The 17,645-nt window shown below is 30.5% G+C and overlaps 1 protein-coding gene across 2 annotated transcripts; it reads right to left on the bottom strand.

The window, feature by feature from the left end:
• Window positions 1-12,915: 12,915 nt before the first annotated feature.
• Window positions 12,916-16,798, bottom strand: LOC128034861 (UPF0481 protein At3g47200-like). Of its 2 annotated transcripts, XM_052623820.1 has the most exons (3): window positions 15,986-16,798; window positions 13,692-14,444; window positions 12,916-13,106 (listed from the first exon to the last, which is right to left on the bottom strand). In XM_052623820.1, exons 1-3 carry the CDS (start codon window positions 16,678-16,680, stop codon window positions 13,103-13,105), a joined length of 1,452 nt encoding a protein of 483 aa, XP_052479780.1. In that variant the 5' UTR covers window positions 16,681-16,798; the 3' UTR covers window positions 12,916-13,102. The 2 variants fall into 2 exon arrangements, with proteins under 2 accessions (XP_052479780.1, XP_052479781.1); XM_052623821.1 differs by lacking the exon at window positions 12,916-13,106 and having other exon boundaries at window positions 13,560-14,432.
• Window positions 16,799-17,645: the final 847 nt, after the last annotated feature.

Here is a 17,645-nt window from a genome sequence, read left to right as displayed (position 1 = left end):
ATGGAATTGAAGTTCATGGACTAAATTAAAAAAATTGTTAAGTTCAAAGACTAAATGTTATTTTATCCCTAATATTAGTTACCCTGTTTTAAAATTTGATTGAATTTCTTCCTTGCTTACTTTTCTTATTAACCATTGCTTTCTTCTTCTTCTTCTTTTTAATTTTAGGCCTCGTAATCAAAAAAAGATGGATGAGAAATTTCTAAAATCATTAGAAACAAGAAAATATGATCTCAAATCCAGTGATTTACCCATATCAAGTTACACAGACTTGGGACCTGGCTATGGTGAATTCATCCCCTACATTTTAGCAGGCCCAGGTGGACTTCAAGAACACAAACAATTAAATTGGATAAATTTATTCGTATCCGCCAAATTATTAGAATTTTCAAATATATTCAAAAAATTAGGAGAAACATTGGATGAAACCACGAGGGAAATCACAGACAGGATCAAATTGAAAGAGAAGGAAAATGACATGGAAGGGATAAAAGAAGAGATGACTAAATTGCCTGCAAATTTAGCACATATGTTAAGCAACATTGATGATAAAACACATAGGATACAGCATATGGAGTGTAGCTTGGAAGAGAACATGTATAAGATCAATAAGGATCAAATTAAAATTATGGAAGAATTGAGGGACTTGAAAAGGGAAATGAAAGAGTTAAAGGAGTATGTGAAAGAAGTTAAAATAAAAATTAGTGCAAAATAAAGATAAGGCCATTTTTTGCACGTCGTGGATGTAATGATGAAGCTCAATTGTCGTCGTTGTTGTATGGAAGAATCAAAGATGAAGTGAACAAGTGTTTAGGATTTTAAAGTTTAATATCGAAGAATTATTGCATGTGGTTATGTGAGTGTGTTTCTGATGTAAGGAATGGTGTAAAATAAATTACGGTTTAGGGTTTTGTTATATAAGGAAGGAAAGCACCTTTTAAGATTGTTAGAGGCACCTATCCTCGTGTTGTGTTTCTTTTAGTTTATGTATTATGGACCTGTTGATGTAGTATGTAACACCCCTATACCATGTTCGACTTAAGGAACCTGATATAGGAATATTACATTTGGTGCCAAATTAATCCTTGGCTAATTACTAATATAATTGAACACAAAACTAATACTAAAACATACCTAATATATTTCATGCATTTCATCAATAATCATTTCATAAAATCATTATTTCATATATTTCATTTATATTACTCAATTCAATAACTTATCCTATTTCATATCTAAAACCTTACAACATTAGCCTTTCAATAACTATTTCACATTCATTTCAATTTCCCATTACATTTTAATAATTCATCCATCATCGGTTTCCATTGTCAATTAGTTTTTTTAATATTCAATTTACAATTGTAATATTTAAATACTCAATTTATATATTAAATCAACAAATATATCTCAATAGCTTGTATTCAATTAAATTCAAGTATTGTTTCACTATTTCAAATTATTTCATTTTCACTTCTCATTTTTACATTATTTCATATTATCAAAATCTATTTAATAAAATTTATCCTTATCTGCTTTCTTGAACCATAATTCTTACCCTTTCACATATGTCATATCATTCGATTTAGTTTTATCAAGAACTTTATTTCATTTGCCCTATTAACTTGACTCGGACTTGGTGGATACATGATTTCAACCAAACACACCAAGAATAGTAATCAAGAATCGATAGCGAAGAATAATAATAATATTCAACACACAAAGTGCTGAATCAGAATAAGAATAAAATAAAGAATAAAGAATAAAGATTCGACACACAAAGTGTCAATCGGTATGAATAATGATTCGACACACAAAGTGCGAATCGGTATAAGAATAATATTCGACACACAAAGTGCCGAATCGATAAAGAATAAGATATGATGAGTCGGCACATAAGTGCCTAATCGAAGTTTCAAAATACCCCATACTCTTCCATATCCTATGGCATGCCAACTATATCCGACTAGCCCGACTAGTTAATAGGGCATTTAATTCACTTTTCAAGATAATTTCCATCTTAGTTCAAGATCAATTATAATTCCTTATTTCAATAAGTTTCACAAGATTGCGAGAATTCATTACTTGAGATTTTCACAGTTCAATGCAAGATGATAACAATGATTCAAGATTCCATGATTCATTCAAGATTAGTCTCACATATCAATTTCTACTTTCTCGATTTCAATTCCAATAAAATCCATATCACTCACCAATTTCAATATTCCAGTTCAATTCAATAATTCAATTCAAACCATTTCAATTTCTATTCAATAATCACATTTCAATTCAAATCCACTTTCCACTTTCTAATCTACCAATACATATTCCAGATATTCACATGTAATCATACTTGATTCAATTTAAACCACTTTTCAGTCGATACTCAATTCACGTATTCACACTTATTCATACTTTAATTCACTTTCATTCAATTCATATATATATATATTTATTTATTTATTCATTTTCCAATCAAATTCAAATCACTAATTACTTTTCAGTTCATATAGATTTCAAAGATTCACATATTTTATTTTTATTTTGTATTTTTTCAATAATAAATATATCTCATCATGCATCATATAATTCATGAAATTAACATTTAACCATTAAAGTTCAGCCATATGAACTTACTATTTCATTATCTTTCCACACTTGTTTCCTATGCGCATCACACAAGATATAAACATCTCATTTAACCATAGTTGCAAGCTAGTGTATTTAAACATAACTCTTTTTGGAACTAACCACATGATAAACCATTCATGACATTATTTCATGCCAAATCATATACCATACACACATACTATGAAACTTTATTTTCACACATGAGCTTAAGCCATGACCAATAATGCACAAATATAAGCATCATTTCTATTTCATCGTTTATCAATTATAATCGAACACATGACCAATTATACACAAATCATTCATATATTTCCCAATTTTCCTCCTCCTCCTCTCCATTCCACATCCTTAATGTGTATAACACACTTAAACAATATTAACTACAATTTTACTATTCACTCACATGTATATTCAAAGCTGTTTATCCGAGTCAGGGTCACTAAATTATTTTTATCCGGAGCTACAGAGCTCCAAATTAAGATACGTTAATTTTCCCTGAAACTAGACTCACATATCTTCTTATGATAAAATTTTCATAATTTTTTATTTATCCAAATAGTACAGTTTATTCTTTAAAATTTCCCCTGTTTCGATGTCTGACAGTTCCGACCACTCTTCACTAAAAATAAATTATCTCATTGTACAAAATTTGGATGATGTTTCTGTTTGTTTCTTATGAAAATAGGCTCATTAAGGATTCTAAACATATAATAATTCATAATAATTTTTTTACAATTTTTAATGATTTTACAAAGTCAGAACAGGGGAACCCAAATTCATTCTGACATTGTCTCACAAAATCTATTATATCTCATGATTTATAATTCCATTGCTTACACCGTTTCTTTTATAAGAAACTAGGCTCAATAAGATTTAATTTCATATTTTATTCATCCTCTAATTTAGTCTCTACAATTTTTGGTGATTTTTCAAAGTTAGACTACTGCTGCTGTCTAAAACTGTTTTAATGCATAATGTTAAATACCATTTTTCCCCTAAGCTTTCAATAAATGATAATTTCATCCCTGCTCAATTAACCTCACAATTGAGCTGATTTTCTCAATCAACACTTTATTCTATCACTTTAAACTACTTTATAACCTTTGGAAATCAGAATTTTAGCACTAAACTTTAATTCCAAACCTTTTCACAATTTGGTCCTACAAATCAATTTCTATAGAAGTTACCTAATAAAATCATCTCATAAACAAATTAAAGCTTCAATTTCATTATATATCATCATAAAATTCCAGAAAATATTCATAGCAACTTTCAACTTCTTTCATAGAATCAAAAACTAATGAATTCAACAAGTGGGCCTAGTTGTAAAAGTCACAAAAACACAAAAACTTCAAGAAATGATCAAGAATTGAACTTACTTGCAGTAAAAATATGAAGAACCAGCTTGAAGAAACCCTTCCATGGTGTTTTAGCTGATGAGAATACATAAAAATGAAGAGAAATCTAGATAATTCCACTTTGGTCCTAACTTTATTAAGCAAATTTTGCAATATTCCAATTTTGCCCTTAATTCTCCTTACTTTCTTGCTGATTTCATAGCTTTACCGTCCAGCCCAAATAGAAATTGGGTCCATTTTCTTTTAAGCCCTCTTCATTTTATCATTTAAGCTATTTAATCATTTTCTATAATTTTGCATTTATTACAAATTAGTCCTTTTTGTTCAATTAATTATCGGAACTTTAAAATTTCTTGACGAAACTTTAATACTAACTTTTTAACACTCCATAAATATTTATAAAAATATTTATGGCTCGGTTTAAAATCTCTGAGGTCTCAATCCTCGTTTTTTGTATTCTAATTATTTTAATATTTATTTCTAGTGCACTATTCACTATTTCAAAATTTTTCCTAACTTCACATTTAACTTATATTCGCTAAATTAATAATATTTTCTACTCATTTGTCGAATTTAGTGATCTCGAAGCACCGTTTCGACACCTTTGAAAATTCAGGCCATTACACTTTTCCTCGTCGGATTTGTGGTCTCGAAACCACTATTCCGACTAGACCCAAAATCAGGCTGTTACATAGTACAAGTTTAGCTCTTTTAAGTGTGTCTCATAATGTTATGTATGCTTTATTGGAGCTTTTGGCTCCTATGTTTCAATGATAATAAAATATATTTCAAGTACAGTACTTTTGCATATTTAGAATTTAATATTATACTTTTAATTTAAGATAATTCCTCTCCTACAACAATGTTTAATGTAAATATAAATTCATATTGCGATTTATTATTATCATCTGATTGGAATGTAACATGTATTTAAACTTCGACATGAAACTCAACTCCTCCATAAACTAGAAAAATATCATTAGTTCTTCGTAAGTACTTTCACCTCAATTCCATGACTATCACTTGGATAACTTTGGTTATCAGCTCGTGACACTTGGAGCTATACCAACAAATGGTATACAGAGTCTGTCATCTTTGAAGGCCTTTATTGTTGATAGTTGTTTTTGTGAGAAACCTTGAAGAAAAAGAAATTGAGGCTATTGTTTTCATTGTTGTTGCAAAATGAATTTTACACCACCACCAGCACCACCTGTTTTTGCAGGTGAAAACTACCACATTTGGGCAGTAAAGATTACCTGCAACCACATGACTTGTGGACTGTGGTTGTGAATGACACAGAACTAGCTCTATTAAGGGCCAATCCCATTATTGCACAATTTAGACAACATAGTGAAGAGTGTGCTAAGAAGCATAAAGCTACTAAGAAGCACAAAGTTGTGTCATGCTTACAGAATAGAGTGTCTAATGTGATCTTCACTCGAATAATGGCTTGTAACACTCTAAAGCAAGCCTAGGAGAAGCTGAAGGAAGAGTTTTTAGGGTCAAACAAGACTAGGCAACAGCAGTTGATCAACCTCGAGAAGGACTTTGAGAACTTGAAGATGAGAGAGTCTGAAACAATCATGCAATACTCTAATATGATAATGGCCATAGTCAACAACATTAGGCTCCTTGGAGATGAATTCAGTGAGAGCAGAATTGTTGAGAAGGTCATTACAACCCTTCCTGAAAAATTTGAAACAAAAATCTCCTCATTAGAGGATTTGAGAGATTTATCAACCATCTCACTATTTGAGTTGATAAATGCTTTATATGCATTATAGCAAAGAAGGGCCAATAGGCTGGAGGAGCATATTGAAGGAGCTTTCCAAGCAAAAACCAAGGAAAGTTTAGGTTCGAGCTACAAAGGAAAGAAACCATGGCTTGACAAAAGGGAGAAACCAAATAGAGATGTAGGGAAGAAAAGGTTCCCACCATGCATTCACTACAAAAGGTCCACACACTTGGAGAGGTACTGCTAGTACAGGCCTGACATTCAGTATAGGAGCTGCAAGAAGTTTGGTCACATTAAAAAGGTTTGCAAGAACAAAGGAAGGGCACAATCTCAGCAGCAAAATCAAGGTCAGGCTGCTGAGGATATTCAAGCTCAGGAGGAGCATGTTTTCATTGCATCCTGTTTTGCAACCCCAAGAAACGTCAAAAGAGACTAGCTAGTAGACAGTGGCTGTACTCATCATATGGCATCTGATGAAGGGTTATTCAGAGATCTTGACAGAAGCTTTGTTTCCAAAGTCAGGATTGGAAATGGAAACCTCATTGAGGCCAGAGACAGAGGCAATGGTGTGATCAACACACATTCAGGTAACAAAACAATTTCAGATGTTCTTTTTGTACCTGACATAGACCAAAATCTGCATAGTGTTGATCAATTAATAGAAAAGGGTTATTCACTCAATTTTAAGAACAACTCCTGTGTTATTGAGGATTCACTTGGTCAATACTTAGTTACAGTTGCTATGACTGAAAGATGCTTTATGCTAGATGTGAATCAGTTGGAAATGAAGGCCTATGATAAAGCTAGTTTATGACATAAAAGGTTAGGCCATGTCAATTATAGATCACTCGGTTTGCTGCACAAACTCATTTTGGTTGAAGACATGTCCAAGGTTGTAACGCATATAAACTGCTTGAAAAATTGCGCAGCCGTCAACGAAGAACATCCAAGCCAGTTTCTCGTTATGGTTACTATACTTCTCTAATTCCTTTGGATCAAAGCATTTTTCAAGCCATTCTGTCTTCATGTTGTTGTACAAGGTATGCTTATCGACGCCAATTTTTTTGACAAAATGTGCTGCTAATTTGAGGGGAAATAGAGATATTATATTACGAATAGCAGAACTGGATATTGTCGTATTTGATTATAAAAAGGTATCAGCTGGAATTTATTTCTCACTGAGCGGTTTTTTTATAAAATAACTTGAAAATTTGTATTAATTATAAAATGATATTCTTTATTAGGTAATAAATAATAAAAGTGAGTGAAATTAAAGAGATTAGCGCCACGTCAACCAATCATTAAGTGTTAAATTTAAAAATATTATTTTTGAACGAAGCCAAACTATTTCGCATCAGTGCAGCAGAAAATAATTAAGTGTGCACTAATCAATTATTTTTAATTGCTAATGTTTAGGATAAAATAATATTTAATCATCTAAATTTGGTAATAGTAACAAAGTTGAAAAGGGTTTTTAATTTAATTATCTCAATAGTTTTCTTTTGCAACATTAAATCATATAATATATTTAGAATATTAAAAATATATTAAATTTTATTAATATATACATACAATAAAATTGTGCATAGCATGAGTAAACAAATTAATTATTAAACTATAATTTGGCTCAAACCAAGTTAACCTTAACTTAAAATTAGGTTAAAGTAGTTGGGATTTGGGACTTGGGAGGTACTTATATTATGAGGACTGGATTAAATTAGTTATTCTATTGTTAAATGAATTGATTTAGTTCATGTATTATTAAAAGAATCAAATAAATTCAAACTGAAATAGAGGTAACATTTATTGTATAAAAATATCTTGGCAACTGCAATTCAATTCCAAAAAGAATTTTTCATTTATAGAACCATAAGAACCTTTTAAATATTCACTCATTAAACAGTAATAGTATAGGACTAAATTGATCCCTATATATATTTTATTAATAGAAATGACAATTGTACTTCGCCTAGAGTCAGTTGCTCTTAGTCGCGAAAAGAATTTACCTAGACTTCATCTATCATTATGAATCTGAATTAAATGATTTATTCACTTAGTATCTTGATCCGTAGAAATCCAAATTCCTAGGGGAGATGAACCCTATGATGAATTCTATTATTTGATTTTTGTTTTACACGATAAATACCTAATTTTTTACTCTATTCATATAAATTTTTAAATCAGTTGGTCTAATAATTTTTCAAAATTAATGTCTCAATTAATTTTCAATCCAATCAACTAAAATATAATTTTTATTATTATATTAATACAAAAATCTTACCATTTTTAAGATATTAAACTTTTTCCATTTTGAAAAGTTGGATTTGAAATCATAATTTCTCATTTCTAAAAATGTACACTCAACACGATAAATGCAAACCGACAGGCAGGGTCATTCCCAAGAAATGAAAATTTATATTTTAATCCCTTAAAATTATTAAATTATAATAAGCTCTTAAATTAAAAATATAATTATTCAATTAAAAAAATCATAAATTACTACATGAAAAAAATTAAAGATCAGACTATACTTGTTAATCAGGTTGGTTGAATAAAAATCGAATAAAGTTGAATTTAGACCAATTGAATCAAAGAATCAAATCTTTTTTTTATATTTTTAATATTTTCAAAATTTTATATAATTAAACTGAAAGAACTAATCAACCAGTCTAATAGATTCCATCACCCATCTAGTTATAAAAAGCTTTTAACATTTATAAACTCCACATTATTTAATTCCCTAAATTACCTGCCCAAGCCTGGGTTGATAACAGTTTCGTCGATGAACCTTTGGATTGCACTCATGAACTTTTCGCCATTTTTTCTCGGGCTTGTAAGCAACTCAAGAACACGAAAAGGTAATTGGTTTTCCAACAAGAACAGATCCGAGTACACAAATGTCAGCAAATCGTTTTTAATAAACAATTTACCATCATCATCATCATCATCATCATCGTAACGCATGTAAACTGCTTGTAAAATTGCGCAGCCGTCAACGAAGAACATCCAAGCCAGTTCCCTGTTATCGTAGCCAGTCTTCTCTAATTCCTGTGGATCATAGCATTTCCTCAAGCCATCGATCTCTTTCTTCATGTTTCTGTACAAGGAATCCTTATCGACTCCAATGTTTTTGACGAAATGTGCTGCTAATTTGAGCTTGATCTCTTCGGATTGATAGAGGGAGGGATCACCGTAGTGGAATGGGCCGATTGAGATCACTTTCGGCGTGAAATACTTCTTGAAATCTTCGTTACGGCGAAGGGCTGGTGGGACTTTTCGTATTGATGGTTTGGCAGCGAGTTTGCGTAGGCCGCCGTCCAAAGCTTTGTCTAATGACCGGAGATTCGCTTCTTCGAGAGAGCTGAGACGGACGTCCATATCAATTCCCACGTAATCGTTGTTGGTGTTGTTGTCGATGATTGTTTGATCAGTGGAAACTGCTCCGACGGCTCCGCCTCCTTCCTCCGTGGACGACATTTTCAGGCTGACCGGCTTGAAGTAATTAACACGGTGATTTTGAAAACTGGTTTTGGCTGATTGAGTGATGTTGGAAAAAAGGTGGCAAAATAACTTTTTGAATATTCACTCTGTTAAACAGGAATAGTATAGGACTAAATTGATCCATATATATATATTTTATTAATAGAAATGAGAATTGTACTTTGCCAAGTTTCTAAGTTTGGTATTTGTTCTTACTTTCCTTTTTCAACCCTAGGAACCACTCTCATCACTTTTATTTACTTTGCCAAGTTACTAAGTTTGGTATTTTGTCACTCCAACATAACTTTTTTTTTAATGAAGATTCCAGTATACATTGTTTCAATAATAAATCGAAACAATCAAATTTATTTTTTGCACAACGGTGGCGGGAGGTGGCAAGCAAGGGCCTTGGTCCCCCTAACTGTATAAAATTATAAATTACAAAGGTAAGATTGTACTTTGGCCCTTAAAAATTATAAGGCTTTAATTTAGTCCTTTAAAAAAATTATAATGATATTAGCTAATACAATGATGAAATTGTGTTTTTACTCTTATCGAAATTTATAACTTAATTTAGGTCCCTCAATTTTTTTTTGGCTTCGTCCTTATCTCTACACTAGTAAAAATTCTAATCTATATCAACTGCAATGGCGAGAACTATAACAGTCTGATTTTCAGTGGTATCGAAAAAGATAGTTTTGAAACCCCATTTTCGTTGTCTGGGTTCATAAATATTAATATTTAATACTTACAAGGCTAGTATAAAAGTTTATTGAAGTTTGGTCCAGTAATTTTGTCGAATTTATAGTTAAATAAGGTATATGAACTAAATTATAAAAGTCCAATCACTATAGATTTTAATTAGCAAAGGACCAAAAGGGCTATTAAACTATCTTTTATTATATCATAGTGGATATAAAAATATTAAATTTAGTTAATTAAACTTGATTATGATTAATCAATCTAGTTTAATTAAATTCTAATTAGACTATATATACAAATTAAGTGGAAAAATGAAAACATTGTCATCTTCATCATCTTTGCTGAATTTGAGAGACAGAAAAACCTAGAAAGCTTTCATACATTCGCTCCTCAATTTCTAAGGCGATTTAAGTTTTTTGTCTTGTAATATTTATATATTTGAGGTTATGGACTCTTGATTTATTTAGCTCATTTAATAATTTGCAAAATTGTTAAAGTTTTTGAAAGTTGCCGTTTTAGTTTCTTGAATAAATAGATGTTAAATGGATAGATTTTAAGGTTAGATGTGAAAAGAATTAAATTATAAAATTTAAATTGATAGTTTTATGCAAAAGGATAAAATTGTATAAATTGAAAATTTGACGCTAGTTTTTTATAGTTTTAGATAACAGAGAGTTCTAAAAAATGTGATTGAAATTGATTTCAAATCAAAACTTCATTTTGAAAGTTATGACTATTCCGGATTTAGAGATTAAATTAAATAAAATATGAAATTTTAAAAATATGAGAAAAATAAAATTTAACTGACTCATGCATGCATATAACAAAAACTAAAATTTTAAGGACACACCTTCAGCATTTCACTTCATTAATAACGAAAGAAGCTTGGCTCCCTAGCTTTCCACTTCATCCAAAATTGTTGAACTTTTGGCCTACAACGCAACAGCAGAGAAGCATTGAAGCTCAACCAGTATAGCAACAACAATTTGTTCACATGCAACTAGCTTTAGTTTTTTTGTAATTTGTATTTAAAGTTAGTAAGATTAGTTGATGATTTGAATAATGTCCAATGTGATGTAATAGCTGATCTGTCAACTACATTTTGTGTGTATAATTTAAGCTTTGTTTTAGTCAAGTTATTAGTGGGAGAAGTTGTGTATTAGGAAACTGTAATGTAACTTATATGTTTATCTTAATGAAAAATGTATATGAAATCAGTTTTTGTTCAATTCTCTTTGCATCCCTTTCTTGCTTCTCTTCTCCTTTGTTTTCTATCAAAACACCAACAAATGGTACACAAAGCCTGTCATCTTTGAGCGCCTTTATTGTTGGTAGTTGTTTTTGTGAGAAACCTTGAAGAAAAAGAAACTGAGGCTGTTGTTTTTATTTTGCTGCAAAATGAATTTTACACCACCACCACCACCACCTGTTTTTGCTGGTGAAAACTACCACATTTGGGTAGTAAAGATGAAAACTTACCTGCAAGCACATGACTTGAGTAAATTGGCTAAATTTATTCATATCCACCAAATTATTAGAATTTTCAAATATATTGGAGAGACAGTGGATGAAACCACAAGGGAACTCACAAATTGGAAGAAAAGCAAAATGACATGGAAGGAGTAAAAGAAGAGATGGCTAAATTGCCTGAAAATTTAGCACCTATGTTAAGCAACATTGATGATAAAACACATAGGATGGAACCTAACTCATGAAAAATCTCAAATTTGCAACCACATATTATTTCACATGCCAACCAACCAATTTTTTTTTGTCCTTTTTAGTGGGCCTTCAGGTCCAGAAGAAAGGTAGCAACAGTTACTGAAGAATTAGTCACGTTTTAAATATTTTCTTCTAAGTAAGCACAACGACATTAAGAAATTTACTTTTTAGAGTCTATATAAGGAAAAGGGCCTTAGGATTTGCTACTGCCACACTCACTTCAGCAACAATCACTTCAAATTGTCAAGCATACAACAGCAGCAGCCAGCGAAATCTAAGAAAGGTATGCACTAATCAATTGTTTTTAAGTACTAATATTAGGGATAAAGTAATATTTAATTATCTGAATATTTTATAATAGGGACCAAGTTATAAAAAGTTTAGAAGTTTGAAGTTGAATTCTATATCTTTACACAATTCAATCATATTGGTTTGTAATTTTACATATTTTAAAGGGATTAGATCAAAATTTTATCATTTTGGAGGTTGAGATGCAATTTTGCCGTGTATTAACACCCAAAGCATAAATGTCCATTTTAGGTGGCCGAAGCCTTGGTTATTTATCTACATTGATCTTTGAACTTCTTTTTTATCTAAATTAATTCGAAAATTTGATAGTCTTTCCTAGTTTAGTCCTTCAACCTTGGTCTGTACTACATCATCGCTTTCATTCCTTTTTTTTATTATTTTATTTAAGTTTTTTAAAATTTTCAAATGATGACGTGATATAATCTTAAAGTGTCATGCCATCGCTCTTTAAAGGAATTCAAGTTCATGGACTAAATTAAAAAAATTGTTAAGTTCAAAGGCTAAATATTATTTTATCCCTAATATTAGTTACCCTGTTTTAGAAGTTGATTGAATTTATTGCTTGCTTACTTTTGTTATTAACCATTGCTTTGTTCTTCTTCTTCTTCTTTTTAATTTTAGGTCCCGTAATAGAAAAAAGATGGATGAGAAATTTCTAAAATCATTAGAAACTAGAAAATATGATCTCAAATCCAGTGATTTACCCATATCAAGTTACAGAGACTTGGGCCCCGACTGTGGTGAATTCATCGCCTACAATGTTTGAACTATTCACAATTCCTCCCCAACATTTAATAGAAGAATAAAAGCACTTGAGCACGCTTCAACCCACAGCCTTCTATACTAACAACAATGTTGATGCTAACTAAATTAAAACTCAATTTAACAACTGTATAGATTTTTAGGTTAAATAAATTTTAAGTACACATATTACTGTTGTGATGTAAGTATTTAGGATAAATCACCCTGCATTGTCAGACAAATTGACCCACACTATAAATTGTATATACAAACAAAATTAAAGAGCATTGGTAAAATGTATAAAAATTTTATTAACATTCAATATTTATAATAAATTAAACTCAAATATAATATACAAAGCTTTGATGCCTTGAATCCTTTAGGGCTCTTCAAGCAGCCTTTAATTTTTGTGATTGGATGAGTCTTAGCTGCCACAAATTGAAGAAGAAAAATATAAGAAAAATATATAAAAGCATTTCAGAACAAATATTACACACAAAATAAGCTTCTGCATGTAAGAAACTTACATAATTAGTTCGTTCGGGTTTCACAAGTTTAATCGTTTTAAGTTTGGGATTTTAATTTTGGATTGCATCATTACTAATAAAATTATTTTAAGTATAAATTATTCAGATTATTTTGAATTGAATGAATGTTTTGTTTGAATCAATTTATATTTGGGTGAATAATAAATGAGTTTAAATTGCTAACTTTTTATGGTCAAACTGAATTAATTAGTTAAATTTTCTGATTCATGTTAGAATTGACACATTTAATTAAAAATATTTAAACATTAAAATAATCAAAAGTCCCTAAGTTCAACTTACGGACGAAAATTTTCAAAACTTGCCTTTAATTTTCTCAAAATTTTTGATTAAATCTCTTAAATTTTATTTTCAAAAAAAGAATTTCATTAAACACAAAAAATTAAATAGATTGAATCCAACATCTAGGAGTTACAAAATTCTCATAAATAACAAGAGTTTACAAAAAGACTAGTAAACAACACTTACTTTTGTTGATGTATGGTATAATAAGTCTGCAAAGCACCAAGCAAAAGTGCTGTAATGGCACCCATAAATGCCAAAAACGTCCAAGGACTCCTAAAATAAGTATGATAACCTTGAGCAAAATGCTTAATCCACGTAGTCTTACAATGATCATGTATTTTCCGTTTAACCCCACTGTAAATCATCGGACTAGGAACCAAACCAGTGTTCATCTTATTGAAAAGCTTAGCCACTTCTTCATCACTCCCCAATCTGTTGTATAGTATGCCGGCGTCTCTCAGGTCTTTAACATCTTCGGCTTCATCAATCAATAAATCAAGGAAACACATATATGAAGTGACGGCGAAATCGTTGTGGAAATCCGGACACATTTCGTAAGCTATTAAGTTCATGGTTGAATCATCGACGGAGATCGGCGGTAAACATAATTTTCCGACGAATAAGATACGGTTGAAACTGATGTCGGTTAAACAACTTGTTTCGCTGGCTTTTAACGATATCCCGAGTTTTTTAAGCTCTTTTACGTTATGAATGGTGTGTGAATGGCACCGTTTTGTTCTTTCTTCTGTTCTATCTTCGTGTTCAATGCAAAACGGAAAACACCACCGCCGTAGTTTTTCTATTTTGAAAAGGAGTCTTTTTTGAATTCCCCACCCCCATGGTTTTTCTTTTTTGAAAAGGAGTCTTACTCGTAGTAGATGCAATAAGTGAATTCGCTCTCCTTCTTGCTGCGGCCACCATTCACTAGAGCCAAATCTGTGTTAGTCAGGAGCCAGCTAAAATCAAGGTTTTCAATGGTTGAATCAAATCATTATTATTTTAATAAAAAATTATTTAAATTATTAAATTACATTTTAAACCTTTTAAAAATTATTAAATTATAAATTTATATACAATAAAATTATACTTTGACTCCTCAAAATGAATAAAAAATTGTTCAAACACTTTTGAAAAATGATGAAATTATAAATTAATACATAAAAAAAAATCTAAAAATCAAACCAAACTTGTGGATCGGCCTAATTAGATAGAGAATCGAGCAAGGTACTGATCCAGAATAATAAGTTAAATCCATTGAATCCAATCATCGAATCGATTTTTTATATATTTTTAATATTTTTAAAAATTTATATATATAATTAAACTGAATGAACTTATCAACTAGAAATGAGAGTCTAATAGATTCCATCACCCATCTAGTTATAAAAACCTTTTAACATTTATAAACTCCACAAAAATGGTTAAAAAGACTGTTTTCCCAGCTACCCCAAAGTTGAGTGATTGTTGCTGTAATTTACCCCATTTCTTATTTGAAATTGTAAATTTTTAACAAGCTAAATTTAAGGTTTTCAAAATTCAACTCGTTAAGTTATCGATTTATAAGTCTAATTGGTTTGACGAATTCATCCGATTAATTAAATCAATTATTAAAAATTTTCGATTTGATTGCCCAATTCAATTAGTTTTTTTTTGGTTCAACCTGTTCATATAGATTCCCAAGTCGATTGGTCCAATGATTTCCTTCGGACTAATACCTTAATTAATTTCCAATCCAAATCGATTCAAATAATATTAACTAAAATACAATTTTTATTATTTTATTAATGCAAAAATTTTACCATTTTAAAGATATTAAAATATAAAATTTCTATTTTAAAAATTGGATTTGAAATCATAATTTTTTCCTAAAGAAATGTACACTCAACAGGACCAAAGGAAATCACAGGAAATTTTGTTTTATGGACAGTCTTCATCATAAATAATCCTATCAAATTAAAAGAGGATATATCATCTTTTTTCATATCATATATACATTAGGACTAAACTTTTAAATAAAACTGATGTGTCCTTTTTAATTGAGTGGGACCATAGATGATGTGGTGAAAATGGTCCATTAAATAATTTATCACAAGCAAGAGTAATTCCAAAATAGAAAATTACATTTTAATTCTTTAAAATTATTAAATTATAAATTTATATATTATAAAATTACACTTTGGAAAAAATATTTTGTTCAGTCTTTTTAAAAAAATATGAACTTATAAATCAATACATGAAAAATTTAAGCGTCAGGCTAGTTGGAAAGAAAATTGAACAAAGTATTGATCCAGATTAGATTAGATGAATTGAGTCATCGAATGGATTTTCTTTATATTTTAATATATCTTTAATATTTTCAAAAAGTTATATAACTGAATCGAATAAACTAATCAATCAAAATTAAATGTAAAAACCTTTTAACATTTATAAACTCGACAAAATGATTTTTTTATTTATTTTTAAATTCCTTAAATTACCTGTCCTCGGCTGGGGTGATAACACTGTCGTCGATGAACCTTTTGACTGCATTCATGAACTTTTCGCCATCACTCGAGCTTGTAAGCAATTCAAGAACACGAAAAGGTATTTGGTTCTCCAACAATAACAGATCCGAGTACACAAATGTCAGCAAATCGTTTTTAATAAACAACCGGTCATATTCAGAAGAAATATCATCACCGTAACGCATATAAACTGCTTGTAAAATTGCGCAGCCGTCAACGAAGAACATCCAAGCCAGTTCCTCGTCATCGTCGCTATAGTTCGCTAATTCCTGTGGATCATAGCATTTCTTTAAGTCATCGATCTCTGCCTTCATGTTGCTGTACTCCTCATTGTCGTCAATGTTTCTGACGAAATGTGCTGCTAATTTGAGCTTGAGATCATTGGATTCTTGGAGGGTGCCATCATCGTGGTGGAGTGGGCCGATTGAGATCACTTTCGGCTTGAAATACTTCTTGAAATCTTCGTTACGGCTAAGGGTTGATGGGACTTTTCGGATCAATGGATTGCATGTGCCGTTGGAAGCTTTGACTAATGACTCGAGATTCGCTAATTCGCCCTTCCAGCGTAGCAAGTCAATACGAATGCTCACGAAATCGTTGTTGTTGGTGATTGTTTGATCAGTGGAAACTGCTCCGACGGCGCCGCCTCCTTCCTCCGTGGACGGCATTTTCAGGCTGAGCGGTTGGAAGTAATAAAGAAGGTGATTTTGTAAACTGTTTTTGGCTGAGTGAGTGATGTTGGAGAAAAGGTGGCAAAATGGCTACGATGATGACAAATATTTTATAGCCTACATGATAAACATATATGGGAAATACTTAAGGTGTAATTCAAATTTACCCCTTAGTGTTTATATTTTTATTAATATAATTTTAATTTTTTAATTAAATTTAATTCTCTTTTGAAAGAGTCAATGATAAAAAGAAAAGTTAAATTAATATTTTTAACAAAAATAGTAATAAATATTAAAATTAAGAATAATATTATAGAACCTAAATACTCAACACAACCCAAAACCTTCGCCTTAACCAAGAAACTAATACTTCCTAAATTTCATTAGCTTAATAATAGCTATTCAAATATATTTTTCATTTTATTACTTAAATTATTATTACTTACTTTAACATTTAAATTATCATTATATTACATGATTAGTTCCAAATATTTAACATTGTAACCATGCTTCTTTAAATATAGTAATTGCATTTGTTATTCTACCTAACTCATGAAAAATCTCAAATTTGCAACATCTTATTCACATGCCAACCAACCAATTTATTATTCACATTCCTAACTTTCTAAATGCATCAAATATTTCATATTCATGTACTAACAAAGATCATGCCAAGAACCCACATGCAGAGTCATTATATACCACATTTAACTCAACAAGACTTTTACATAACCAAAGATTACTCCAAACGTTTATACGCATGTCGCAATCCTTGACTCAAATGATAAAAAAAAAAACACCAAATTGACAATAAAATAATGTAAGCTTCGAACGATCCAATCGACATGTTCCACAATGTAACACCTAAAAGGAAAAAGAAAACAATGGGGTAAGCATATAAGATGCTTAGTAAACTCATATGTAATCTAAAACTTACCTAGATTAATTGAACATAAAAATTA

This window comes from Gossypium raimondii, chromosome 11, assembly GCF_025698545.1.
Source record: "Gossypium raimondii isolate GPD5lz chromosome 11, ASM2569854v1, whole genome shotgun sequence".
NCBI classification, from domain to species: domain Eukaryota; kingdom Viridiplantae; phylum Streptophyta; class Magnoliopsida; order Malvales; family Malvaceae; genus Gossypium; species Gossypium raimondii.
Note: the sequence above shows the minus strand (reverse complement) of the source record. Positions and strands in the feature narration are given on the sequence as shown.